This window comes from Corapipo altera, unplaced genomic scaffold (genome assembly GCF_003945725.1).
Source record: "Corapipo altera isolate COAL_440 unplaced genomic scaffold, ASM394572v1 71, whole genome shotgun sequence".
Classification (NCBI taxonomy): domain Eukaryota; kingdom Metazoa; phylum Chordata; class Aves; order Passeriformes; family Pipridae; genus Corapipo; species Corapipo altera.
In genome coordinates, this window is record NW_020884916.1 from 3,272,102 (window position 1) to 3,289,180 (window position 17,079).

At 48.6% G+C, this 17,079-nt stretch overlaps 1 protein-coding gene across 1 annotated transcript in view; it reads left to right on the top strand.

Annotated features, from left to right (window-relative positions):
• Nucleotides 1–105: 105 nt before the first annotated feature.
• UBASH3B (ubiquitin associated and SH3 domain containing B) overlaps nt 106–17,079 on the top strand; it is a 65,250-nt gene continuing 48,276 nt past the window's right edge. Inside the window, exon 1 of the mRNA XM_027655549.1 lies at nt 106–320. Within this exon, the coding sequence (XP_027511350.1) occupies nt 169–320 (152 nt within the window). The 5' untranslated portion in view covers nt 106–168. The remainder of the gene's footprint in view (nt 321–17,079) is intronic.

The following is a 17,079-nucleotide window of genomic DNA, read 5'->3' on the forward strand; positions in this document are numbered from 1 at the left end:
CTCCCTCCCTCCCTCTCCCTCCCTCTCCCCCACCCGGAGGCGGCGGCTCCTCCGCGGAGGCTCCGCGGGTGCTGCGCGGGGTGGGCGGGTCGCGGGGCCGGGGCAGCGGCAGCGCTCCCGCGGCGGGTGCGTGGATGGCCCTGCGCGGCCCGCGATGGCTGCGCGCTGATGGCCCGGCCCGCGCCGCTCGCCATGGCTGCCAGAGACGAGCTGTACAGCAAAGTCATCCCCCGGCGGAACCGCCAGCACCGCGCCGGGACCATCAAACACGGCTCCTCGCTCGAGATCCTGCTCTCCATGGGCTTCCCGAAAGCACGGGCGTAAGTCTCCCGAGCGGGCGCCTTCCCCCTTCCCTCCCCTTTTCGCTTTACGGCGGACAGAAGCGGCGGGCGCTGCTCCGGACCGGCGGGAGGGAGCGCCGGGGATCCGGGGATCCAGGCGGGGATGCGCTGCCGGGGCGCGGGGATGAGGTCCCGGAGCGGGGGGATGCGCTGCCGGAGCAGGGGGGATGCGCTGCCGGGGCGCGGGGATGCAGTCCGGAGACGAGGGATGAGCTGCAGGAGAGGGGGGATGCGCTCCCGGGGAAGAGGGATGCGCTCCCGGGGAAGAGGGATGCGCTCCCGGAGCCGGGGGGATGCGCTCCCGGAGCGGCCGGGGCAGCGCGGGATTCTCTCCCGGGCGCTGGGAATGCTCTCCCGGGAGCAGGGATGCTCTCCCGGCAGAGGGGATGCTCTCCCGGCAGCGCAGGAATGCTCTCCCGGCTGCGATGGGATACGCTCCCGGAGCGACCCGGAGATGCCTTCTCGGAACGCTCAGGGCAGCGGGGAATGCTCTCCCGGCAGCGGAGGGATGCGCTCCCGGAGCCGGGGGGATGCGCTGCCGGACCGGCCGGGGCAGAGAGAGGATGCTCTGCTGGGCAGCGAGGGAATATGCTCTCGGAGTGGCACTGGGATGCCTTCTGGGAAAGGCCAGGGCAGCGGGGAATACTCCCCCGGCAGTGCGGGGATGCTATCCCGGAGCAGGGGGATGCCCTCCCGGAGCAGGGGGATGCCCTCCCGGAGCAGGGGGATGCACTCCCGGAGCTGCCCGGCGGTGCCGTAGGACCCGAGGGATGCTCTGGGTCGCATCCCAGCCTGGCTCCAAGAGAGAGCCGGGGAGAGAGAGGCAGGTGCCGTCCCGGGTTCCGACCCCACCCGCCGCGGTGCTGAAGGGCCCCCGCACCGCCGGCAAGTTGGGGATGGCCACGGAGGCAGTTTTTGCGCCCCTAAATTGAAATCAGAGCCCGTCGCTCCCGCGCCGTGAAAATAAGGAGTCCCTGGCGCGAGTGCTTTAGCTCGGTCACCCCGGGGATTTTCTTTAAACCCTGTACAAGTCACCCAAAAAGGGACGGAGCAATGCAAGAAAATTTCCGTGCGTAGCCCGAAGTGGTTCGGGTCTTCTTGTCCAGCTTATGCCCTGGTGTCATCTCCCTACATGTGCTTATGCATTTAATTAATTAGGCAGCAACGTAATGGGAACTTAATGAGGAAACGGAGTGACTCCTGAAGTGGGACCCGGCGCTTTAGGATGCAAATGAAGCCAGGGGGGATCGGGATGGTTCCTGGATCTCCTTAAGTTTTCCCGTTTGTACCGGTCAGAACTCTGTGTTTTTGCAGCCTGTGTTTGGGCAGATTTTTTTATAAATATAGAGACAGACAGATGCAGTTTAAGGACATATGTTATCTGTGGATTCATGGATCCACTAACACAAGCAGGAAATCTTGTGTTTTCCACAGTCCTCCTTGCATTCCTGAGGGCTGTCAGTGATCTGTAGTTGTCTGTTGAGATCAGCACACAGCATTTATATACAGTGAATGCAAATGCAGAGCAGAGGAGACTGGTGACTTCATGCTCTGCTCGGCTGGAAAAACAGATGTGCATCTTTCAGAATGGCTAGAGAAAAAAAGCAGCCTGATCCTATGAATGAAACTAGTTATTACCTGCACAACAGTGCCATCAAGGCTGACAGGCAGCCCTGCTCTTACCTCACTGAGGAACTGTGTCTATGGGTCATGTTCTTGCCCAAGAAAACACTGACATTTGATAAAAATGCACTCAGAGTTTCGTCAGACAAGCCAGAGAAGGTTAAACAGGGGGAGCAAGCCAGAGAAAGGGGTAAAATATCCCTAACTGCAAAAACTATTCATTGCAAATCTAACCAGCCAGATGGGTGAAGCTGTCATGATACTAAATTCAGGATAATGTGACATAACCCTGCTTGACAGCTCAGCTCTCTGCTGGGAGAGGGACCACTTTCCCCATCTGAAGTAGCAATTAGTGCCCCTGTTCCAGCCTGCTGGAAATGCTACAAATAATTCATCATTAAAATTCAGACGGGAAGCAAAACGGAAATCAGACATCTCAGTAGTGCCACCAAGGAACAGCACAGGTTTGGAAGCCTGAGAGACAGGACTGTGTGGCCACAGGAACATTCACTAAAGGTCACTGCTCCCCACAAAATGCTTTTTAACTTTTTAACTCACAGCATATTACTCTGTAAGTGTGAATGAAAGAGAATACCGAGATGGCAAGGAGGTAAAACCACTGTCTCACTCTCAAATACAGCACTGAGAAGTCCCCTTAAAGCCCTTTTGAGTTTTCCCCCCAAACTCTCCCGCCTCTGTTTTCTACCCCAAAGCCACAGTTATGGCAGGAGACAGGGAATTCAGTGAAATTTCAGTTCTGTGCTCGTAGATCCTGCCTACAAACACAAGCCAGGCTGGTACTTAAAAGTGGTGACCATCTGTTTGGGTGGCTTATGCAAAACAAAGCTCCAAGTTGTCAGACAAGTCTGTCAGGCATGTCACAAAATGCCATCTCTGTTGGCATCAGAGGCCTCCTGGCTTTCTGTTAGAGCTGGGGGGGGGGATTGATTGGGGCAGGGGACAGAGGGGACCCCCGGAGACATGATCAGAGGCACAGGAGTTAGCTGGAAAACACAGGGTTTGGGTTTGATATCAAACCAGTACTGAGATCCTGGGGAGTACTTTCAGCCTCTAATTCAGCTTGAGCGACTTCATGTATCCCACCCCCCGATAAAGAACACCTTTTGTCTCTTCTAAACTGATATTGTTCATTATTTGATAGTGTTTCTCTGTGCCTACATTTTAAAAGCTCAGATGGCCAGGATGACCCTGGGCTTGCACTGCTGACAGGAGCTGAGGAGTCTCACGTTCCTTTTATTTCCCTGCTTCTGTGTTACTTTGGGCAAGCCACTTCCACCCAGTGTATGATGAAATAATCAAAGGTGAAAGGCTAAATATGGTTTCCAAGTGTTACTAGGATGGTTAGTCCAGACTGACTTAGTACAGACCAGCTCAGTTAAGGGCAGAAAACGTGTGAGCCAGGCAGGAACCAAGAGAGGTTGTCGGGTATCAAGTGGATCTTGTGTTCAGATCAAGGTGTTATTAAATAAGCCTGGGTTTTTTGCATCCTGATTGTGGGTTGTGGGGATAAAAGGTCCACCAAAGGACATACCCATTCACCTCTAAAGTCCTTGTTGGCACAGGTCTGCCTGTCTTCCTTCCCAGCAACAGCTTCGATTCATCTGAGCTACTCCAAATTACACAGTGATGCCCAAAGCACCTTTGGATGCTTTTACCTGTGCATGGCAGCTGCTCAAACCACTGCAGTGTGTCACCCCTTTGAAGTGGTACCAGCAGCTGCAGTTCTACCTTGCCTGGTTTTGCCAGCACACAACCATTACTTCTTTCTTTTGCAATTAGCCCATCCCATTAGGTACTGTCTGCTCACACGGGAGGAGGCTTCCCCTACCCCAAGGAGTTCCTGATTTAAACAAGGAAGGAAGGCAAAGGTGATGTTATAATTCCCATTTTGCAATTGGGGCACGAAGACAAGCATTTTACCCAAATCCTGACCAGATCCCCAGTGCCTTAAGGTCCTAAACACAACAGGCTTCCTCTAGAAAAGGATTTCACAAAACTATTATTTCCCAGTTGCCCCAAAATATCGTTTAGCATCTCATTCTGGTTCTCCTGTTGCACCTAATTCTGATCTAACTACAACTAAATACAACTATTGTGTATAATCCCTGTACATGTGCTGATATTCTTTGTGAAAGGAGAGAAGCACAAACCACAGGGGGATCACTTCAAACTATTATGTAGATCCAAGCAACTAAAAAAAAAAATCTATAACCTCTGTCTATAAAATGCTAAACACAGGAAAATTTAGTGATGGACTGCAGTTTCTTTCAGGATGGAAGAAGACCTTTGACCAAATTTAAATTATTGAAACTTATCTGGCCTGCACGGTGCAGAAATCAATGTACCTCCAGAATCTGCAAGTTCAGTGATCCACAGTTTTAAAAGTTTCGTGTTAGACTTTAAACTCCTCCAAAACATCCTCGAAACCAGAAAGGTAAAATTCTAGCATGAGACCCAAAAAAAAAAATCCTGCTTTCTTTTTTTTTTTAGTTCTGGATGCACATATGTGCAGAAATATATAAATATATAACATTTAAAATGTTACTGCAGTTTCATACAACTCTGAATTCAAGCCACAGCCCTGAGATGTTGTTTCAGAAGAGATCCAGGCCTAGAAAAATGAAGATAATTCCCTGGCCCCTGTCATTACTCAAGCTGAGTAAATCACTGTTCATAACCAGAACACTTCAATTAGAGGTACAGTGCTTTTCCAGTCACTGTGTTCTCTGTGATAAGAGTGAAGGATAACAGAGGTGGCAAAGCTTCCCAAAAATAAATGGATGTTCCTTCCCATCATCTCAGCCTGGAAAAGGGGAACTATCTCCTGCAGACAGGTGGATAATACTGGTTTAATGTGTAATGCTGTGTTCCTGGGTGGATCTGAGCATAACTGCAAACATTTCCCCCCCCATAAAAATGGGATAGACAGGAATATTGGACAATTTACAGTGATTCAGCTTCATCACTTCCCCTGTGCTGCACATTTCCTCCTCCTTCCCTCCCACAAAAGACCACCTGGTTTAACTCTGTGTCAGCTCCCCTGGCCCTGGATAAAACCAAGGCAGTCTGATTTGGATTTGCTTTCCCAGTGGCTGTGAGAATTTAGGGGTATTAAGGGTTTCATTATTGTCAAAGAAAAGCAGCTCAGATCCAGTTTACAAACAGTAAAATCTTCTCCTGTGTTTTGAAAACGTTTTCTAGCCTGCTACAACATGTTTTGCCTGGTAACAGACTTAGCAACACAGCAAGGCTGGAAGTCTCTCTCCTTCCTCTAGGGTTTGGGAAAATACAGCATGGAAAAACAAGTGTTGCAGATGATCTTTCCCTTTTGAAGTGGTTCCTCTTCCTTCACGGCCTTGCCTTCAGGGTGTTAGTTTTCTGCAAATGCTCTGGGCTGAAATTCACCCTGCTACAAAGAACCAGCCCAAAACATGGGCATGCCCCAAGCTCCAACTGAGCCCAGGTCTTAGAAGGGTTTTCATGAGTTGCAGGGACTTGTGTTGGCCCAGGCGTGGAGGGAAACCCCATCCCAAGGGGAGAAGTTGATGCATAGAAACATTTCTAGAAGCAGCAGCTTGGAAGGCTCCACTGAAAGGGGATTTCCAAGTTTTAACAACAGCTCTGGAGGAAATCTTCAGCTGTTGAACAGAAAATCCAGGTGTTGGATTAGGAAGAAGCTTCCCCTAAAGCTCTGCCTGTGCTCATCACTCAGGACAGTGAGTTTTGGGCTTGGATGGAGCCGTGGATTGTGCGGCAGAGAAACCACCTAAGCAAAGTACTTCCAGTACTGCATAAAAACCATCAGGCCCATGGACATTTGTGAGTAGGAGCTTCACAGCAAGAGTTTGTGACCTGTTTACAAATAGTGAAAGAGGAAGAAGCTGCTGGAAGTGCTTGGAAAAGACCTCCCCCTTCCCCTACATGACCCTCCCTTTCCACGTGCCTGTCTAAGCTCTGACCTTTAAGCTCGGCCCACGCCGGGGTTTAACAGATGAGATCGTAACTTGAGCAATAGTTTGAGCAATTAACTGCTCCAGTTCACTATTGCAATTCCTGGGCTCAGCACTGAGGCCTCAGAACAATTTTGTACATCTGTGCTGGCAGGGATCCAGCAGGTCTGCACGGAGCAGTGGGACACAGGGAGTGCAATGGAATTAGCAGCTGCCAGGAAGGTGCACTGGAGGAAGGCTGGAGCAAACAGGCATTTGGGGCTGAGTCCCATGGCTGCTCTGCACATGGATTTATTTTTTTTTTTCATTGGTTTTATTGCAATTTTCTGCTGTTGGGGCCAGGAGATGATTCCTGCAGGATTCAGACTGTTCCGTGCCAGTGGCTCCATTGGGTTTGGGGGTGGGGGGATCTCCATCCTAACTTTAAAGATCTAAAGTGATAAACCATACAGGGCTCTTTATTTCCACTGTATAGTCTGGAAACTGAAGCACAGAGAGGCTTAAATATATACATCAGATCTGTAGTTAGGCTGATACTTGCACCCACCTAAATCTGATACTTGATATTCTTCCTAAATCTGGAGAGCTTCAGTCCAACAGCTTAATGACAAGACTCAGATGTCTGGTCTAAATGGAACAGCTATTTCCATGGTGTTGTACAGAATTTTCAGATGGAGGGACATTCCTTATCAGAGGCAGGAGAAGCTATTCCTGTGATAAGATCACCCCCTGACATGCTAATGGCAGCAGCAGTGCCCTGTGTTACCTCAGTGACTCAGGATACTGGACACAACTGCCATTAATCCTATCTGGTGGCTGGGGGGAAGTGGAACAATCAGATATTCAGGTCTGATATGAGCAAAGAAAATGCTTCTGCCACAAATAGTTTAAGGCCAGAGCTTCCCTACACAAAGATTGCTCCCAGGACAGCCAAGGTCACTGCAGTACTGGCTGGATAAGTGCTGGCTGCCCAGAGAACAGGCTGGGTGTGTGCAGGGAGGGGAACACACCCCAAGCCCTTTCCAGTGCCTGCACACCCCGGGCTTCAGTGGGAGCTCAGATTTAAGTGTCTGAATAGCATCACCACGTGCAGTGAATCCCCAGTTCAGTGGCAAGTCAGCCAGAAGCCAGCAATCCCTGGATTGCTGGGATGTGGTTTGCAGGGCTCTCTAACTTTGGCAAACGCTGTAGGAGATGTCAGAAAGTTTCCCAGTCCCTGAGTACTTGGTTTGTTTTGGTATTAAAATTACATGGTGACAAGAAAACATTTGCTTGTGCTTCTGTGTCTCTGATGAGTTTTTTGTCTCGGAGCCAAGGTCCTGAACCTGATCCTACTCTCTGCACTGGGAAGGAGAGGAGCTTCAGAGAGTGCAACCCAGACCTCCCATGTCACTGAGAGAGCCTGAAAAATTACTCTGTGCCTTCTGTGTCAAACCCCCAGGCAGTTAATAACTTGATCCTTAGCATGCAATTCCCTTTCAGGCTTCATATCAGTCTGGAGTGATACAGATACCAGTGTTATCTTTTCTGTCCCTTTTTCTCTCTCCTCACAGACCTGATACCACTGTCAGGAGCGAGTTTAAATTTACTGATGAGATTCTCAAGACAAAGGCTCACTAGAGAAACTCATGATTTCAGATATCCAGACTCTTTGAATGGAGCCTTGTTTGCATTAAATGCTGATTATCCTTCCCCCCCTTGGAAGCTTGGTGGCAGTGGCAGCAGGTCAGCCTGTTCCTGCAGAATTCTGCACAATTCTGTGCAGAATTCCTTTATAATGCCCCTTATAAAGGAAGTTTATCCCTAAATTATTGCTCCCACTTTGCTGTGGAGCCCATGCTCAAAGGATGCTGCCAGTCCTCAGCACCTCCTGAATAACTACACTGACACAAGTCAGGGGGGAATTCCATCCTTTGAAAGATCACGAGCGAAAATTTGGGAAAAAAACAAACAAACTAAAAATTTAGTGCTTTTAAACATCAAGTGCTAACCCTGCTGGCTCCTGATGACCCTCGTGTTTTTAAGTCACCTTTGTAAGCAAATCCTGGCCTCCCAAATCTTGCTCCCACTCGGAAACGTTGCCCTGGGTTTTCACCAGAGCTCATAGTGGATTCCCAGCATGTGCTCTGCAGTTGCAGGAAGAATAGAGACATCCGTGTGTGTGTCTGTGCTGCACCAGTCTAATTATCCTCAACAAGCAGAGTCATCAAAAGAGCTGTAGTTTAGCAGCTGACAGGGTTTTGGATTCCATCACCAAGACTCTCTGCAGGCTTTGTGCAGTACAATGGGGTGCACTGCCGAGCCTGTGTCTTACTCAGCCCCTCTATAAACAGACCCAAAAAGAATAGGCCAGGGCTCTGCTTGGCATTATTCTGTTCCCCACCATATTCTGTGCTGTGCACAAAGACTGAATCCAGAGAGTAGCAAAAAGTGGAGGGGGGGGGGAATAAAAACCAGCAAGAAATAGTAGAGTGGGTTGAGGGAATTGCTGAAGTCACTGTAACAAAGCAGCTGACAACCTACACAAACTGAGTTTTAGACACCTTGTACCTCCTGTCTGTGTTCATAAGGTGCTGTCCCTTCAAATCCACTCTCCCTGATATTTCTCCTGAAGCTTTGGCAAGTCCCAGCAGCAAAAGGTGCTGTTTAAGGTCCTCCTGAATACCCACAACTCCTGGTACATCAACCTCCCACAATCAGAGAGCAGCTCCTCCTTTCTCTGGGAAGCCTCAGCCTTCCCATTTTTCCCACAGATTCTCAAAAGAATAAAGATGAGCACAGAGAGCAGAGTGGCACGTGCAGGTGTGACAATGCCCTGGGTGGTTTCTGTCACCCACCACTGGTGTAAAATTTAAACAGAAAGCAAACAATCAGGAACTGGAACATGGAAGGAGTGAGAGGAGATGTGTTTGATGGCTTTGCTTTCCCCAGGCACCAAATTCATGTCCTTGAGGGTGAATTCTCCTGTCCTTGCCAGCACCTTGCCAGGCCAGTCCCTGCCAGCAGGAGATCAGCATGGAAATGCTGGAGAAAGGTTATGGCTGAGCAAACCATGGGATGTCTGCCTTGTGTGCTAGAAATGCAGAGGCAAACCCAAAAACTGGGAGCTCTGGGAACTCAAGTTCTCAAGTCTGGGAACTTGACATGGAAAGAGGTTTTAAACTGTATTTCACTCACACCCATCACTCCCCTGCTATTATCAAACACAAGGCAAGTGCCACTTGTCCCCCCTTTCATGACAGTGCAGAATTAATCCCTCCAGGCTGGTGACTGTGACACAATTCCAGTGTAGGGGCAGGCACATTTCAGGGAGATTTTCCATCTCCTGATTTTTAAATTGACTCTTTTCCTTCTCCTCTGCTTAATGAAATACAGCAAGTTCTCACACGACACAAATCCCATTAATGCTGTGATTCAGCAAAGCCCTTGAGCACGTGCTGGAAAATGGCTGAGACCAGGATGTTCCAAACATTTCTCCCAAGTTAAATGGCACTGGGAACACCTGGCATGGACAAGGTGGGGCTGTTTTTCTTCTGAGCTGTTCCCCATTTTATCGAGAGTGACTGAAGCAGTTTCATGATGCAAATTTCAAGCCCTGAGTTTGTGCTGATGTGAAACACTAATATCATTTTTCCCCAGCGAGCAGAAGCCTGATTTTCATGTCCCACAGTCCTGCTGTGCTGTGCAAAGAGAAAAGGCAAACACCCTCCCTGCTCCAAGAGGCAGAAAGAGCAAATTCCTCTGGAGAGGAGGATGGGGAGAGGCCAGACAGGATCATCTGCTCACAGACACTGATCCCAGCATTGCCTCCAAAATCCCTCACTCCCTGTGTTTCCCATAGTTACAGCTGAGTTTGATGGGTAGAATTCACAGCTGCATGAGAATGGCACTGGCAGGAACAGCCACTTCCAAATAGCTATCATTCTCATTTTACAGACAGAAAAATTTACCATGAGACAATGCATCAAGTCACTTGATGCCAGAGAGGGCACCTTAATTAACGTTTACCATCCACTTGAGACAAAGGGCTCTCCAGAACTGCAGGCTCTAAGTGGTGTCAATGATGTCCTGCTCCCTTGTTCTACAATTATATTGAATTTTTTCTTCCCAATCAATATTTCTTTCTGAGAGGAGATGCCAAGGCCCAGTAAGTGTCAAATCACAACGTATCAGCCATGGATAAGTTACAGTCAGTTCTCCCAGGCCCCATTCAAAGAAATCTCAACCTAACCAAGAACTGGATCTGGTTCATATTCACGCTGTCCATGAGCAACAGAAGCAAGCCTTGGAGTAAATGTAGCTTACAGCTGCACCTTAGAAAACACATTTATATTCCCTTTACAGTCTCTGTGTAGCTGTGTCATAAATGCATTCATGCTCTGAGAGGCAAAGCCTTCCAGCAGTGTAAATCAGCCCAGCACCATTTACTTTCTTGGAGCGATGCTAATGCACACCAGCTTTGAGCATCTTACCCAGAAATAACCCAAAAAAAAGCTTCCTTTAGAGAAATGAGGGGGTTTTATGCCATTCAGAACCTGTGCATAAATAAGACTCGGTACCAAAGCCTCTGGGAGAAAAATATAAACCTCAGGTGTTTCTCACCTGTTTGCAGCACATTTATATGTTGGGGCCGCAGAGGATTTTATAAATAGTGACTCCAGCTCTGTGCCTGGAGCTGGGGGCATGTAATGATGTTTTCCCAGGCAGCTGGGGTGCATTTTGGTCCCTGGATACCCTGATTATTTGGGCCTGAAAGACGTCAGCCGAGGCTGGGCAGAGGATGAGTCAGGATGGCTCCGCAGAGACCCGAGTGGTGCAGGAGAGGCTGTGCTGGGATGGCTCAGGGCAGCTGGTGCTGCTTCCCTTCAGCAGCACAGCAATTCCAGGTTCACTTTTGCAGGAGAATCCATTGTCCATCCTGTTTAACCATCCCTTCTCAGCCTCTGCCAGGAGCTCTCCTGTGTGGGGTGCCTTGCACGACTAAAAGCCCTCACACCAACCTGAAACAACTGTCTGGGGGGTGTTTTAAGTCTCACTTTGACTGGGTAAGAATAGTGCAGTTTGGAGGGGGATAATGACCCACTTCCCTGTGGTATTTCCTCTTTTCTCCCTAAGGTAATAGTTTCTCCTTGCATGGGAAGATCAGCCTTTATAAGGACGCTGCATTTTATCATCCAGCTTCCCAAAAAAGCTCATAGATGTTATCTCAGGGAGAGGACTTAACTCCCTAGGAAGACCCTGACTTTGGGGGTCAATTTATCTTCCCAGCTTCCTCCACTTCCTGCCCCAGAGCTGCTGATTCTCCTTGAGATTAAAACAGTTTCAACCCTTGGGAATTCCAAAGGGGAGAATGGCATGTCAGAAGTGCACAGAGTGCCTGGAGTTCTGTTGGATTCCCATATCCTTCCCAACATTTGCCAGCAGTCACTGGCACAGCCTTTAGCTCCTCTGGAAGTGCATCCCACACAGAGGAACTTCTGCTGGTGCATCACCCTGTGATTTTAGCCTTGGCTGTGTCTTAGTGCCCAGGAAATGTGTCTTGCCAGGCTCCTTGTGTGAGTCAGCCTGAGCCAGAGTGCTGGGCAGCCTGCTGGGATCCCTTCCATCTCCTCCTGGGAATCTCTGGTGACCAGCTGCTGATTTCTGTGCTTGCTTTTGGTCTTCAAATAGGCCCATCTGCTGCAAAGTCGACTTTGAAAGGGTAAAGCCAAGGCTGCCCAGAGAAAATTGGACAACAGGAGGGGAAAAGTGAATAAGTCCTTTAGGATGTGTCATTCCCAAAGAGCCTGAGGCCAGATTAGCAGAACTACATTTGGAAGTAGGTTCCTTGAGCCACAAACAGCTCCCAGGGCAAGGTGCTGCCTTATTTTGGCTCCAGGAGCACAGTAACTCCCTGTCTCACAGATATTTTGGAGGATAAATACATTAAAGGTACAAGCTATGACAATGATGGGGCACAGGAGTTGTGTATGGACCATAAAAAGGGCACGATTCCCCCTTGGATCACCAAAAGCCAACCCCCCCCCCCAAAATATTCAGTTATCCAAGATGGTATAAAGGCCAAAAGCAACTTCTTAAGTTCTTCCTCTCCTCTCCTTCACAATTCTTACTAAGAGCCAGTAATATCTAAATATGTGAAAATCTTAACCATGTTCTCAAATACATAACATGGGAGAAAGTTGTATTGTTGGGTTTTGGGGTTTATTCACTGAAAGAAACTGTGAAACCCAAGGGCCTTGCAGTGGGTGGAAACCAAGCCCTTTTTGGAAGTCCAAAATGACCCAAAGTCAGCAACCACTTTGGAGAACCTTGGCCAGCTGATGCTCAGTGTCTCTGCAAGTGAAGCAGCTCCTAATGAGCATGAAAGCACTTTAAGGTATTTGCCTGAGGACACAAAGACAGTCTCTTGCAGCACTGGGTTTGGAGCTCAGTAATTTAGATTTGCCATCAGGCCATAAATAAGCCAAAAATGTGCTCTTAGGTGGCACTTAGCTCCTGTTCCAGGCATCAAGCTCAACCTTCCACCTACTAAATATTGTTTCGGTTTTGCTGCAGAATATCCCTGAGTCTTCCAGGGCCTTTGATGGGACATTCATTTCAGTAACAGACATGAAATTTTGTGGTTTTTTTAGGCTGGGTGTGAGTGCTGCTAAGGAAGGAATCCTTTTTCCACGCTGCTTTATGTTCCCCTTACTTGCAGCCCCTGTTCTGAGTGTCAGGAACACGCAGGCAGTTTATTTGTGGAGCATCTTTCTAATCACAAAAGTATCTGAAGCAGTTGAACAATTTAGATGAGATTATGCAAATGGGAATGAATGTTGTGATTAGATAATTGTCCCTTTGCTTCAAGGTATGAGTCAAAGCAGAGATGAGTTTTTGGTTGGAATGAAAATTCCTGAAAACTGTGGCTTTCTTGTTATTGTTACTGGTGGGAAAACAAGCAGGGAATGTCAGCAGCATCCCAGCAAGGCTTGGGAGTTGTTTCCACTCCTGAAAAGAGTATTTAAGGCACAACATCCCTGTGGCTTTTGAAGGTTTAAGGCAGGACTGAGCTCTGCAGCAGCACGTTAAGCAGAGGCAATGTCATCCTTTGAACAGTGCACTCTGAGGAACCACACAGGTTTCCACAGGCTCTCCCAGCTCCGAGGAGGAAACCAGGATGAGTCTCAGTGCCAGTCTGGCAAGGGATTCAAACGTGCTGCTCAAGTTCAAACACATGAGTGGTTCCTTTGCTTTAAGCTGAGATTACTCAGGCGGGTGAATGCACAGCCTTGAAACAATTTTGTTTTTCAGTGTTGTGGTGCAGGGTGGAGTCTGCTGATGGCCCTGTGCAGTTGTTCTTGCCATTGCCTAACTGCCACCCCACATTAGAGCTGCTCGATTTGGTTATCTGGATTAGTGTCTCTAATTTCATTTCCTCTTGGGTGTTCATCAAGGAGGGTTTTTCTCTCGTGTCTGTGCATCCTGTTTGTTCTCAAACGTGCAGTTCCACTCTCTGGCTCTGCTCGTTGCCGTGCCCACTGCCCATGTCCCTCAGCTCCTACTTGGAAGAGGATTTCAAGGACAGGCATTGCCCTGTGACAGCTGTGGCTGTTCTGCCTCCCACTGTGGTGTGAGGAAGGCAGAGAGATCTCCGGCAGCTTCCTTGGCCATCAGCAGGGTGATAAGTGTTATCACAGAGAGGGGAACTGCAAGTACAGAAGGATTCAGCTTCTGTTTTCAAACCTGGCTGTCAGTTTTGGGGGTTTAGCCATGTAAAAGCAGACGTGTGTGAGCGCTCACACCTCCAGCCCCAGATGCAGCTCAGCACCATCTCTGGAAACCCTTGCACAGCTGAGAGGGAAACATCCAAAATCTGCACCTGCCCGTGGCAAACTGAGACATTTCTCCAAACCACGAGTCCAATGTGAATATAGAACCTGAGAGGAGATGTCTGACATAACCTGTGCATTCAGGAGTTATTTTCAGTGGTGATTTGGGGCTAGATTTTTAGAAGAATTCAGGCATCTAGACACACAATTCCATCACCTCCTGTTCGATTCTCTCAGCACTGTCTTGGCTGCTACCACAGCCAAGTCCTGCACTTTCCTGCCTGCCAGATTTTGCTGCATATCTGAAAATGGCTCCACTGATACCTGTGCTGTTACACTGCATATAACTCAGAAGAAAAACAGGCTTATATTCTACCTGATTCAGGTTAACCTTTCTTTTTCAATACTGCTGCTTAAGGTCTTCTAACCAGGCAGAGGAGGCAAGGGGATCTGGTGTCTAACACAAAAGCCTTCTTTAAAGATGCAGATTGCATTATAGGAAATGAGAAGCAATAATCAAAGGAAGTTCTTCATTCTCATTATCAGCTCGTTTCTCACAGTAGAGCACTTCTGTATCTCCAGCACAGCCCCTCTCAATTCTCTTCATTAGAGCCTGGAGCCTGCCTGCCTCTCATCATCACAACCTGTGCACAGCCCCAATCACCTTCCCCGAGCCAGCATGGATTTTTTTGCCTTTACTTTTAAGCAACTCATTTTCAAGCCCAGCAAAAGACGCAGCTCCTTTGCCTCAGAAATCAATGGCTATCAAAGCTTTCCTTTGTCCAGCCTCATTCAGAGCACGCTGGCTTGAAGAGGAATCATTCCCTTGGATTCAGCAGCCTTTGTAAGCATTGATTTTCCTCCCTCACTCGTGTGCTGGTGATATCCAAGTCAACTCCAAACCCACTCCGGGCAGGAACTGTGATAAGCCTGGCCAGCAAGGTTGGAATGGCTTCAGCTGGTCAGGAGGCCAGGCTGAGAAGAGAAATATTTGCAATAACTGGTGAAAATGAATCTTACATGCTGGTGGCTGAATGGGATCTATTAAGACACACAAAGACTTTTAAGGTTCTGATTAAAGAAAGCCCTAAACGCTTGTTTACACCCCGTGTCAGTGATTGGGATGGACTGAGGTAGGGGAATATTTTACTCTCTGCCTCCCTGTGCCAGCTGAGCACAGGGCAGTCATTTCCCCACTTTGCATGTGTTCAGAATGGTCCCAGACAGCAAAGGGCTGTAGGAAACCCAGCCCTGCAGGCCCCAGAGTGCTGTGCTTCACTGACACTGGTCAGAGTTTGCAGAAAGTAACTGGTGGGTTTCAGTTTTAGGAGGTTTCTGAGCACCCAGCTCGGTGCCAGTGTCACCCACCGTGCCAGGGGACACCTTTGCAGAGGGTTACCTCTGTGGGTGGTGTTGGGGGAAACAAGAAGGGCAGATGTGGAGCAAGCCATGGTCATGATGAGCTCCCACCCAGCTGCAGAGCACATCCCTCCCCACTGAGGTTGGTCAGCATTAAACACACGGCCAACCTTTCCTCCCCAGCCCTTCCCAGCCGTGCTCCATCAGCAGCTTTGGAGCATGTTTTTTCCCCTCTCAGGGTCTCCACTTGTATTGTCCATGATGTGACAGCTCCCAGCAAAGCAGCACTGAACACATCCCAGAGACACCATCCCTGGCTCCCACTCCATCCCTTCCCTCTCCCAGGAACGTGTCAGACACAACTGTTCTTGCTCTGGGCAGGAAACAAAGGTCAGAAATGTGGAGCTGTAAATCTGCCAACAGTGGCTATTTCTGGGTGCAGGTCTGCTTACAGAAACACTCTCTGGTGACAGGTGATTTTTGCAGGCCCACTTTAGGTGAAAAGAAATGTTGAAATACGGGATTTTTATGTCTTCCTCTCCCCTCCTCTTGATGACGCACTCAAAGGAGAGAAATAATAAGTCTCCCTCCTGAACTGTGCAAGTTTTAGAACTGCTCTGACTTTTATTTATAAGTCACAGTCTTGTGGTTTCTTGCCCAGGCCAGTGCAGGCCCTGGAGCAGTTCTTTGATGTGTCTCCATAACCTTTACAAGCCATGACACAAGCAGAGAGGATCTAGGAGATAATAGAGGTCCACCCAAACACTGGTGCTGGGGTTTGCTCCCTGCAGTTTGTCTCCTGGGCGTTTCTGAATCTGGGAAGGGAAAGGAAAAGGGCTTCTACCATCTCTGCAGCCCTTCTGCAACTTATCCAGCTGGCCCAAAACATCTTGAGGGAATTGGGAATCCATTCAAATACAGCTGAAAATCCCTGACATTCCTTAGGGCTGTAAAAATACACAGATAAACCTATTTACTCTATATAGGCAGGCATATGCACGCATTTATATGCATGTACACAAGCATATGTTCTTACAGTACATACATTGAAGTATTCAGGGGATGGACAGTTGAAATGAGGCAGGTTTGCTTTCTTCTTTATTTTTTTTTCCCCTCTCTACAACACAAACCAAACCATCAGATTTAGCAGCAGAAACCAGGAGAGCTCGTTGGTTTGGAAAAGAACCTGAAGACTGATGACAAACCTCACTTATTAAAACTGAACCCACATCCCAACCACCCAGGAGCTCCTGTGGAGGGTCTGGGGGGTGAAATGGTTTAGACACAAAGAATGTGCAAGGGCTGGCACTAAAAACCTGTCCTACAACATATTTGTCCTGATGAGGTTTGCCTGCCCAGCCACACTCTGTAGGAACTTGATGCCTGGTGAATTAAATCTTAACCTTTGCACAGTTTATTCTGTTGCTGTTTCACCCTGACTTTGGAAGTTGTGGCCTGGATCACCAGTGGGCTGTTGTCAAACCATACATGGAGCAGGGCTTAAAAAGAGCCTTGTGGAGATGGAGAGTGTGTCTGTGTGGATTCACCTCCAAGGTTCCCAGCACTGCCTTGCTGAGCACACGCAGAATGTGAGCTGGTGGTTTTGGGAGATGAACGGGCTCCGCTCTGACCGCGGTGACAAACCCAAGTCCCAAGCAGCCCAAGTCCCCTGGTGCCAGTGGGGTTCTGCCACTCTCAGCAGCCACCAGTCCTGCCCTGCTGCAGTGCCACAGATGTCAGCAATCATCCAGCCAGCCCATTAAGAATAACAGCTTGTCCTTCCTCTCATGTGCACACATGAAAATACAGGACCTGCCCGGCCCGTTAGAGGAGATTTATTATTTATTACATTTAGCTGAATACACCCCTAAGGAGTTCTTTTCTTCTTAGTCTGTGCTCAGGAGATTTCCTGAGCCAAACTTTGCATTTGGCCCAAAATGCTTGAAAGCCACCATTAAGCCAATCCTAGTTGAA